This window comes from Alligator mississippiensis, chromosome 1 (genome assembly GCF_030867095.1).
Source record: "Alligator mississippiensis isolate rAllMis1 chromosome 1, rAllMis1, whole genome shotgun sequence".
Taxonomy (NCBI): domain Eukaryota; kingdom Metazoa; phylum Chordata; order Crocodylia; family Alligatoridae; genus Alligator; species Alligator mississippiensis.
The window spans coordinates 236,658,010-236,669,758 of record NC_081824.1 but is presented as its reverse complement, the minus strand read 5'-3'; the positions used below and the strand labels follow the sequence as shown (position 1 = coordinate 236,669,758).

The window sequence follows — 11,749 nt, the reverse complement described above, 5'->3', positions numbered from 1 at the left end:
TATACACAACTGATTTTAATCATGTACTGAAAATAAATTACAGGAAATAACTTTAAAATGCAACAGAGGACAAGAAGTTTCACAACAAACATTCCCATTTATTTCCCAAGGGGGTGAGAGATTGCAGTGCTCAAGGCAGGTAAATATCACAAATATATCAAAAACTTCAAATCGTTTATGCATTCACACATTTACATGAGCCACAAACATTCCTTTACAGGGACTGTACTTAGCCTACCACAGAACCAGGTTTTGCCATAAACTACAAAACTTTGATACAAAAATTGTATTTATATATTTATAATTTCATATACATGCCCTATCTGTGATTTCTTAAAAAATAAGAACTAAACACACTGTACAGACAATCCTAACTCATTGCTTCAGAGCTGTAGGCAACATTGTTTGGATGGAATTTCTCCCCCCCAACAAAATTAATGGCATATTATATACATGAAGGCTAAACTGCAGAAAAAGACAGCTCAGTTTTCTGATATGCATCTCCTTTTGGACAAGGTCTGTGAGTTTAAAAAAAAAAAAAAGGCAAGACAATGTACACATTGAATCACTTCCTTAGTTACAACAGTTAGTTCTAATGTCATTTGTGAGGAACTGATACATGCATTTGTGTAATACTGGTATAAAAGGCAGTAAAGCAAGATATATATTTAAATGTAGTGGCTCAATAATGGCTTTACTGATGTCAGCTACTACTGACATGCCCATTCGACTCAATACAGTGATTTATATATAAATACTCCAGAAGTTAAAAGTTTCAAATGGGATGTTGTGAGGCTAAATACATTCCATTAAAAGACTTTCTTAGATAGGTTTAACAGTTACTTCCCTGAAATAGGTCCTCTGTACAAGGATATTTCCATTGTAAGTCAGACTGCATTACCTCAAGACATGGAAGAAAGTCACCCACCCTGGCGCACAGGTGTCCAATACATTAGGACTGCATTTAAAATTCCCCTTGCCAGTCTCCATGACACAAAACTAGTGTCTTAGAAGCAAAGATTGACAAACTTCTTGCACTTGGTGGCAGCAATCTGTGAAGCCAGTCACACTAAACTACTTCTACAGTTGATTGTAAACTTTGGTTTATTTATGGAGTTCTCATTGTACAGCAAGCATGTCTAGGATGAGAGGACAGGGTTGAAGAGGAGATGAACTGTCAGTCTGTCTTTAATCTGGCATGTTGAGACACCTGTTCAGTCAGGCTTGCTTTGATAGAGTTTGTTACAGACTGCCTCATGTTATCCTCCATCAAGTTATCACTCAGGGGCTTCAATACCTGTGGTATGAGAAACATGCAAACAAAAACAAACAAAACAACACAAAAAACAGTAGTGAGGTAACCAAATAAATCCTTTGAGATATAAAAAAAATAAAGTATAAAAATACAACAATTAAAGTAATGAAAAATAAGATCTTGGAATCTGAAATAAAAACAAAGATGTGATGAATTAAAAAAGGAAAGTGGTGAAGAGTTGTGCTGCTACAGAAATGAGGTTATTCATTAACAGAGTATGAACAAAAGCGATTTCTTCCTATACACCAGTATTTTGACTGAATTCAAACCACTTTACAGTTCCTAGAAGATGGACGTGCAATTCCATACCCTATCTGCAGCATCAATCTGGTACGTTTACAGCATTTATGCAGACCGGCCCAGACGGTCCTGCTTATTGTCCTATGTGTGTAAGTGTGAACACTTCAGATACAGAAAGAAAGTTAAAAATACTGTCTAGTTTTTCTTCTTGTTATTGTTGGATGAAAGTCGCTGCCGCTGCGCTGAGGCAAGAGCACGGCGAATCAATCGGTGTCTAAGAACTTCAAAGATTTTGGAAAACACCTAAAACATGAATTGAGCTGTTAGTAAAAAGACTCTAGCAGGTGGAAAGAAACTAAAGCCAACTAATAAATAAAAATTTGATCTTCATTAAGTTTCTCACCTTCCTGGGATTCCTCTGAAGCAGAGAGAAAGAGAGAGAAGGCCAAGATTTAGAAGTGCTCAGTAGCAAGAACATGCATGAGACTAAAGGAACCTACCTTTGGCGTCCAAAAGATTAAACCAGGAATCACAGAGGAATTCACTGGCTCTTTATGCGTTATTAAACACATCATCCACCTATGGCAGTAGCCACTGCCCACAAGAAAGGAACTGCCAGTACTGCTATATAACCAGCACATGCTCTTGGTGGGGACACTGCTTATGCTGGCAAGAGCTCATTTTGCAGGTCTCTACACTAGAGCTTTTCCCTGGACAGTTGTGGATCAAGGAACAATTTCCCTTCTTAACAAACATATGGCAGCAACACATTCAATACAGGCTGAGAACAAGTGCAGAGTAAGGATCCAACAGAAGCAGTGCTTAACCCATGTTGCTCCAGCTTGATGTAAAGTCCAGCCTTGAGGAAGCCAATTCAGAAGGAAGACAAAAAAAAAAAGTCTGATCAGACTTCTAAACTAAAAGATGTACAGGAAGCCTGTAACTTTCAAACACTCCCAGAAGTTAACTAGGAGCTAAAAAGTAAAGCCATTTGCATTCTCAGAGACTTACAAGTTACAATCCTGTCCCCTAGTTGCTTCCTTGATCTTAAGTATGTCAAATTATCCTATACAGGTGAAGACAGCCACCACACTACTACTGTACACTCCCAGAGTACCATTTTACATAAGGAAGTCTTCAAGGAGATTCCTTATTCAACTAGAAGTACCAATTTAACACATTAAGGCACATACCCACTTCAGGATCAGCTTTTTTACCTGTCCTCTCAGCTCAGTTCATTGCCTATTAACTCATTGTAGCAGCATCCAAAATACCTTTCTGCTGGTGCTGTAGGTAGCTGTTTTAACTGCTTTTCAGGAGTAACTTCCTCTGTATCAGTGGTTCTCAACCTTTTCTGTACCAGAACCTACTTGTAAATATTGATGGCCACTCCCAACCCACTGCCCTCAGCCCCTAGCTCCCCAGTATGTGTGGGACAGGGGGAGGGGATGGGGGACCCCAAGCAACCCCTCACAAAAGTAATGACAGCCTGTGAGGGAAAAACCATGTTTCCCACATTTTTCTCCTTTAAAAGGAGAATCCGTTTTTAAGTTTTTTTTCACAACCCTTTCATCTACTCTTGCGACTCACTTTTGGGTTGCGAAATATTGCTCTGTATTAACCCTCAAGTTTTAAAACAGTTAAACCAACAACAAAAAAAAAAAAAAAGCCAACAACTCAGTAAGATTGGTTTAGAGATAAAAACAAAATCATGTCTCCTAGAACAACTATTTCTCTGCTAGCCTAAAAGCCAATGGCGGTCATGAAGTCACCTGGTCAAACAAACAGCCATCCCAACACACATCCAGAAGAGCAACCCACTACTCACCTACTCAATATATCACCTGTAACATCTAGTCTTCCTGACAGAAGGCATAACCATTCAATTAGCACAGTGGGGGGCAACCTTTCTGGTAGATTTGATACAAATTAAGTCCTGTACCATCCAAGTGTGCATCCCCTTCCCTTGTCTGACCTGCTACTCTACTTTGTTGCCTGCCCCCTCCCTTAACCTGCTGCATGATGCAGAGGCTGCCTGTGCCACTTTTGGCATGTGCTGCAGATTGGAAACCCTGAACTAGTGTTACAACTAGTAACCAACTGCTCTAGGAACTGCCAGGCCTACTACATCAGTAGTTGGAAGCTGTTCAGTTTTAAAAGCTTGCCTCTAAGAATTTACCAACCTACCTTATTTTCTACTTTACTTACCAACTTATGTTGATAACAAGAATTTCTAGGCAACTATTTCAGGTGCTGAGACATTAGAAGGTGGCTTGAGCTGCTTTTATGGTCTGAACTCTCCAGGCTGAGGAAGTTCATTTATATCACCAAGCTCATTTACCTTCCAGCAGACCTGGCATTCTTTATCAAAGCTATAGCAATATAATTGACAGTATTAAAGAACGATTGCAACTGAGAAGTCAGTTCAAGAAAGGGACTTTCCATAGATAAATGGATACCAACCTGTTCCCATATTGCTTCAGCAATCTGATCAATGACTGTTCCAACTTCTCTGAACTCCCCAGAGTACTTAACATATGCCCAAGTACACAGGGATACAAGAGCCAGCCCCATTATAAGATTACATAGGGTAGCTATGGAGTTCATGCCAAGGAACCCAGTCAGTCCTGAGATTATATACATGGCGAACATGACAGCAAACAAAGTAGCAGGGGTGCGGGCAGCATAAAAGATGTTTTTGCCATCATTGTGTTTCACAAAATTTGCATAGATTTCATCCATCTCTGCTTCCAGCTGGTCCTGGTAGCGGTGACAGAACTCTTCCCCTCCCATCTTCTTCACAGAACGGAACTGCTTGACAGCCGACTCCCTGAAATCCTGGTGCTTCCGTTCCAAGTCGGACGGGGCGATGTAAGGCTTGTCTCCACCACAGACCTGTCAGAACAGCAACCAGAGGTGGAGTTCAACACAGAAACAGAATTCAGCTACCCTCAGAATGAAGCCAGCCATGACTTGTCTGACATTTTTATTCCTTCTAGGGCAGTCACATTCTTGACTTGGGGCTCCTGCAGGCAATAAAAGCCTTGCCAAATGCTAAGTACAGCATTGTTTCATGTAGCTAGGAGTTAATTCCAAAGAACCCAGTCAGCCCTCATTTCCATCTCCTCCTGTGGCTGTGGAGGGAATTTTTTTGGAAGGAGGAAGGGAGGTGGGTGAGGGATCTACAGTTCAGGACTGCATATCCACTGCTGCCGTGGCCCCCTTCCAAAAATTTTTTTTTAAGAAGGAAGTGTGCATATAGGTAGGAGAGTAGTCTTATTTTCACTTAATATGGTTTCAACAAAAAGGAACTTGCTATATGCTGAAGTGCTTCTAAAATTTGCTCAGAACTTTAGCTCCGGGTTGCTGCTCTTATTACAAGTACTGTACAATAACGGCAGGAGAGGCTAGGTGACTGATTAATAATAGCTCCAGGGACAGATGATGTTTTTGTGGAAATGCCTCTCAGATAGAAAAGGAACTCCTAATCCCTATAACAGATCAACTAGTTTTTCAACTCTCCCCTCCATGAGGAGCCAATGGGTTTTTTTGCTACTTCAGCAATCAGCTGATTTAAGCTTTTGCCTAACTTTAATGGGGTGATTTAAGTGGGACTTGAAGCAAATCCACTGCATGAGCTCACAGAACATCCATAAGGTAGCACGAAGTGGTGAATGAAGTTATGCACACAAGTGAGACACACAAATGGCTTGGATTCCCTTCAAGTCCTGGATAAGAAATGCTAGTACTTTAGCCCACATATTTTTATGGCTTCCTAGACAGTAGCTATTGTTAGAGAGATCTAGAGAGAATGATCAGAAGTTACTAGAGTACTCCAACGTACACAGTTGTGAAAGCACTCGTGGCATAGCTTACAGCTGTACCAAAATCTTCATTCTTTGCTACTTAGTGTCACTTGCCATCAACTACTATTAAAACTCTCAAACTGCATAACAAGTGGTGTTGCAGATGTCTTTCATACCCCCACTTCACCATCAATTTCCTTCTCCCTCCATAAAAGGGATTGTATGCCCTCTGCTGGATAAGTGATCTTTACCTGCTAGGTGTACAAGCCCTGAGAACAAGCCAGTTTTTGTATTAACATAGCAACACGTATGTTAACTGTAAGTCTAAAAGCTGCCTCTGATTATACAGTTGCCTTAGTTTTGTAAGCATACCTGCTCCATGCTTTTGCTGTACAAGTCTTTTGCTCCTGCCACTGCAGCAAGATTATTGGCTTCAGCTGTTGCCTTAAAAAAAAAATAATAATATATACACATTGATTAAGGACCATGCACAAGTGACTAACATGTCAGCAGCATTATAAGGTCATCACATATTAGGAACCCAACTCTGCTAGTTTTGTATATTTTCCTAAACTTTGAGACAGTTGAGAAAGCCCTTCAAGTGAATACAGGATTACACTGTAAGGTACCTCAGTGGAAGCAAAAACAACATCAGCTATAGCTTTCTAATAATGCTACACATTGAATATCCATGTGCCTGTACACATCCAAATAAGTTAACAAACAAGTGACATCCAATAACATTCATGTACTTGAACAGAGTCAGAAAGTTGATTATGTAATGAAGTCAGGTACAGACATGACACTTTTACTGGTATAATTGATAAGACACTGGTCTAAAACCCATAACAAAAGTTTAGCACCACAGACTGGTTTACGTAAATAAAGTAAAATAAAAATAAAAATAGAAATTGCAGAACCTGGTCTAAGATAGGCAGCCTGCTCCTCTCCTGCCCCTCAAAAGGGCAAACGTGTTGTTTTGTTAGTTACGGATCTAAAAGTTATGCTGCTAACAGAAAACTGCAGAACTTAGCTTGATTCTACCTCTGGCTTTGAGTGTCTGTACTTAGCCAGAAAGATTTCTTCTTCCAAGAAAATGGTCTCTACAAGTTCCCTCATCTATAGCTGGGTTCTCAGAGCATTGTAGAAAGTGGCAATTCGTTTGGATCATATATTCATGTGATCACACCCTCCCCTCGGTTTCATGGGGGAAGAGTGGGAACATTGGAAGGGTCTTTTCTGGAGTACTTTGGCAACTCCAAGGAGGTGGTTCCTTGAAGGCCCAGATCCTTTGTGCTGTGTACCTGCCATCTTGACTAAACACACAGGTTTCCTCTCCAACCCCAAGTTTGAAAGGCCCTGAGCCGCATCAGATTTAGTCTCAATCCATTTTCCCCACTGCTATTCTGAGATGTGCCATTAAAGGAAAACAACTGGTAGGCTAGTCACCCAATCTACTACAGAGCAGAAAGCAGCTTGACATGTCATGGCATAGGTTACTTAACTTACAGGTAGGAAACCTTTTCTGACTGTGGGCTAGAATTACCCACCCTGAGTTAGAGGCAGATGAGCATGCACTTGGAACCATCTGCAGCTCATGCTTGTCCCCACAACAGGACAGGGAGTGTGCCTGCAGCCAAAGCCTCTTGCCACAGCATGCTCCTAAAGTCACATATCTGGATCCAGTGGGCCATAGTTACTTACATCAGGGGTTGGCAGCCTATGTGCCGTTTTATTAGACATCAAATCTAATACTGCTAGGAAGAGTAAAAATGTTGACAAAGTGACTAGCTTTATAGAAAAAACAAAAGCAAAACGTCTCCAAGAACACACAAAAAAAATGGAGGTAGGAGAAGAGACTCTTGTTTATAACCCCTGCTCCATCTGATAGACCCCAGCAGCTTCACTTGAGACTATTCCAAGCCCACAAAGTACATGGGGCTCATCTTGGACAGATAACTGCATGGACATCAGAACTTCAAACCATATGTTCTTCAGAAATCACAATTCCAAATCACTGTAAAGAGTTTACAAAAAACAGAATCAAGAAGTTAAAGAATAAAGAAATACCTGGAGCATCGACTTTGGATGAGGTAGCTCCTCTCCTTGATAGATTTTAATGTAAGCCTGAAAGAGAAATCCATTAAAAAAAAAAAAGAGAGATGAGGAAGGGAAAGAGCGCCAACTACAAACTCTCTCCATGTTAATTCTAAATATTCAAATAAGCAGATCACTCCACAAGTGACATTTAGTTATCCTACAACATTAATCTCTTTGCCTTCAAGCTCTATTATGAAGTCAAATAACCAATAATCTCCAATGTTAGTGGATGGAATAAATAGTAGCAAGATAGGATATGTACTTTTATTAGGATTAAAAGCAAATTTCCCCCTCAATATTTAAAAGACTTGATTTATTTATTGAAAAGATTCTACCACTAAAACAGGCGAATCTCATTTTACTGAACACTTTATACGGCTTGGAATGAAGCCCCTTCACAGGCAGAAGGACCACACACCTAGCTCAGGTACTTCCTTACATCAGCAGGGCCTGAGGCTGCCAGAGCAGCACAGGGCTTTGAAGAGAAGCTTCTACCACTGTTGCCAGGAGCAGCAGTCCAGAGGCTCTCAGGAAAGACTGATTTTCTGTTACCAAAATACATTTGGGACAACTCTGGGTTGTTGAGGAGGTCTCCTTTCCTTCCTCCCAATCTGCTCACCCCAGAACACATGATAGCAAGTTGTTGGATCCTCAGAGAAAAAAGTGAGCCAGATCAAGAATACAGGCCTTCCAGTTACAATTTACTGGAAAGTGAGGGCTCCTAGTAGTAATTCCTTGCTTAGAACCAGTTGTACTAGCTGTTCACTGGGCTGTTGGGCCTCCTACATCCCCCCCTCTCAGTAATTCCCTTCTTGGGGGTTGTTTCTTCATTTGCTACTAATCCAGGTCCCCTAATGCTTATGTCTAGGCCTGTGTGCTGGGAGTTGCACTTCCACTTAAACAAATCTACAAGGACAGGGTCATTCCCAGTACAGGCATGACATGCAATTTTAAGCCTTGCAACTCTCAAATTAAAAAGAACACTAAAGGCGACAACCTGGTGACCGTGGAACTGTACGTGCTGCTGATTTGTGCGTCAGAGTTGCCAACAGGGGTGTAGGTTGTAACCGTGTTTGTCTAAGGACATAGGCAGACAAGGTTCTTTGGGTTGCCAAAAAAAGCCAGAAAAAAATTTGGCTTGAAAATTTGACTATATGATCAGAACTGGAAAAACCTCAGCATGGAAGTGCTTAAGAACTAACTACCTTGGACACATGCAATTTCCATATTAAAAAAAAAAAAAGTTAGGATCAAGACTGGACGCAAAAAAAGCAAACATGTCCCATTATACGAAACTGCTTAATTTAAAAATATGTTAAACATTAATCCATATTCAAAAGGAAAATATACAAGATTTTGCCATGCTATGGTATATTTCACAGGGCATTCCAAACAGCTTGCATTTTGTTAGAAAATTGAAGGCTATCTATCTGTTTTAGACAGTCACAAAAAGTTCTGAAATGAAGATGTAAAGCTAGCTTAGCTCAATTTGCAGGCAGCCTAAATACCATCATCTATTCTTTGGGAACAAAGCATCCTAGAATTAGGAGCATTTCTTGTAAGACATTTAAAAAAAAGTAATTAGCAAGAAAACGTTTGCCTACCTTAAAGTATTCAACAAGATCTCTACAGGTCACCTTGGATCCACTGATTTCTTTTTCTACCAGGTTTTCAGGGGCAAGCAATAACGGAACCAGATTTCGCAACTCGCTCTTAAAGTCTTCATCAATATCTAGTGGAAATTTCAGTCAAAGAAAAAACTATTAAAACTATGGTTAGTTTCAATTTCAGTACAGTAAAACCTCATGAATCCAGATCTTAGAAACCTGGCCCTCAAATCTGGCACAAGTGGCTGCTCCGGGACCAACCGCCACTCCCCCACCCACACTCCCAGATACAGACAGGAAGGCTTGCATGCAGTGGCTGCTGCCGCCATTAGCCACCCCGCATGGCATGTGACTGCTCCAGGACCAGCCACTGCTCGGATTTCAAAAATCCTGCATTTTCAAGCATGCCAGATTCACGAGGTTATACAGTATTAGGTTACTGCCCTATAGAAGCAGAATAGAAAAACTAAATGATTTTTAAAAAGACATCCAACTCAGAACAAGTTTTCATATCCTGAGTATTTATGGCTTCAGAATTTGAAAAACTATAGTATTTAAGGATGTCATATCAAAATTGCCAGAGGAGACAATCTTAGTCTTGTAGCCAACGAAGTCACTAGAGTAATGCATTCTTTCAAAAAAGGCTGCATCATGTTTTCAATATTTACACTCAGCTTAGCTGGTGGGGAGTCCCCTGGCTGCAAGTATTTTTCCACCACGCACTCTTTGTGACACAAATACAGCTCTTATACACCAAAGTGTGAATGGAACTGCTGGAATCCTATAAGCAACAGTCACTTTAGACTAGAGGTATGCCGATACATCAGTCCCGTACCTGATTGGCACCGATATAGGGAAAATTGACATTACTGGGAAAAAAAAAAGATCGGCTTTCTTTGCCCAATGTGGCTAATAATGTGGCCAATAAATGCCCCATGCATGCACAGAGCCGCAGCATGCATGCGGCCAGGAGCTAAGCCCGGCAGCTTGGAGAACAGCATTGGTTGCTAAGTCTGTTGTGGGGGAATGCTGGTGGGAGGCAGGGCAGATCAAAGCCCCCGTGATGAGGGAGGGAGAGAGAGTCAGGCACTGCTCAGCCAGGGCAGGGCAGGCACAGGACCGAGCTGCAAATGGCTCGCAGGGCGGGAGGAGGGACAGCTCCTGCCACCTCATGCACCTGGGGAGGCATGGAGGGTGTTGGCACCTGGGTCTGTGCACAGGGGGGGGCAGGCTGCACCAGGCTCTTTTGCAGGGGGTAGGCAGCACCCTACAGCAAATTTTGGGGTGGCTGCACCCCTTCCCAGAGCCTCCTCTCAGCCCTGCCACTGCCTGCCCAGAAGTGCAGCCGAGCCCAGCCTAGCCCCGCTGCCAGGAAGAACTCAGCACCACCCTGGCCCCAGCCTACAGTGGCAGCCTGTCCTGCCCCACCCACAGTTTGAAGTATGTGCCCCCCAGACCCTCCTGGAGTGTGCACAGGGCGGAAGCTGCTCCCATCCTTCCCTCCCTCCAATACGACCCGCACATGGCTCCGTCCCATGCCCCACCCTGCCCTGGCTACGCAGCACCTGCCCCAGCCCCACTCCCTCCCTCACTGCAGGAGCCTTGCTCTGCACCCCCCAAACCAAAATTACCAGCCTGATGCTGGTCTCCAAACTGCCCAGCTGCATATCAGAATCAGATCAGTATTGGCTGATATGGCTCCTTAAAAAAAAGAAGTCAGCCATCAGTATTGGCCAAAAAAAATCTCTATCGGTGCACCCCTACTTTAGACGCAGTTAATCATCAGGGATCCAGGTTTTCTGTTTCCCACAGATTTCCCTGTTTTGCAGGGTGCTCTGCAGGCTGCCTGAGTTCCAGTCTGCAAAAGCTGTTTACAAAAATGGCAGGAAAGCCCCAACCCTGCCCAGAGGAGCAGGGGGAGGCGAAGAAGAGCAGAGCCTGTGGCTTTTAGTCAGTCGCAAGGCCTAGGTCAAGCTCACTTTCTTCCTGGAGTCTGTGAACTGGTAAGTGAGGCTTTCAGGGGACTGGGGTGGCTAAGGGAGTGGGGAAATATACAGACTGCCTGGCTGGCACCTCCATGTGCAGCTTAACCTAAGCGGCTGTAGCAACCCTTAAGGGAAGCTGCACATGGAGACACCAGCCGGGAGTGGGGAGATGTGGAGGCAGCCAGGCACTCAATGTTGTTCGCTCTAAGGTGGCTAGGGGGACCTGCACCCCCAGATCTGTACAGGGGCAGGGTGTGGGCTTCAGCTCCCTCCCTGCTTCCCTCCTTCAGGGCAAGACCTGGCACAACTGGGAACAACAGCGCTGTGTCTCCTGCGCGTGCTGCTGCTGCTGCGTGGCAGAGCCTCATGCTGCTTCCCTCAATGCAGCCCCATGTGCTGCTGGGGGGGGGTAGTAGATCTCAGTGCAGCCCTGCTGTTCCTAAACAAACCACTATCTATATCAAGAACCATTAACAAAATAGAAAGTTTCTTACCATTCAACCTCCCATCAAAATTTGGATTAGTCGCAACTTTAAGACCAGGGTGGGGCAACAGGAAACAGCCAAGGTTACTGAAACATGAGTGAATATGCTTCCTTACATTCTGTAGCTCTTCATGTTGGTTTTGCTTTACCTAAAAAGAGAAGAAAAAAAAAAAAAAAAAAATCAAAAAAAAAAAAATCAAGGACTCTAAAAC

At 42.8% G+C, this 11,749-nt stretch overlaps 1 protein-coding gene across 3 annotated transcripts in view; it reads right to left on the bottom strand.

The window, feature by feature from the left end:
* ATL2 (atlastin GTPase 2) overlaps nucleotides 1-11,749 on the bottom strand; it is a 64,842-nt gene continuing 53,093 nt past the window's right edge. For 2 of the 3 annotated variants that reach the window (XM_019480104.2, XM_059720312.1), the window contains 7 exons: nucleotides 11,548-11,686; nucleotides 9,066-9,193; nucleotides 7,432-7,488; nucleotides 5,734-5,805; nucleotides 4,019-4,450; nucleotides 1,959-1,973; nucleotides 1,206-1,858 (listed from right to left, as the gene is read on the bottom strand). In XM_019480104.2, coding sequence (XP_019335649.1) covers nucleotides 1,751-1,858; nucleotides 1,959-1,973; nucleotides 4,019-4,450; nucleotides 5,734-5,805; nucleotides 7,432-7,488; nucleotides 9,066-9,193; nucleotides 11,548-11,686 — 951 coding nt within the window. In that variant the 3' untranslated portion in view covers nucleotides 1,206-1,750. Of the gene's footprint in view, nucleotides 1,859-1,958; nucleotides 1,974-4,018; nucleotides 4,451-5,733; nucleotides 5,806-7,431; nucleotides 7,489-9,065; nucleotides 9,194-11,547; nucleotides 11,687-11,749 lie in introns of all 3 variants that reach the window. The other variant, XM_014598184.3, reaches the window with a different exon arrangement.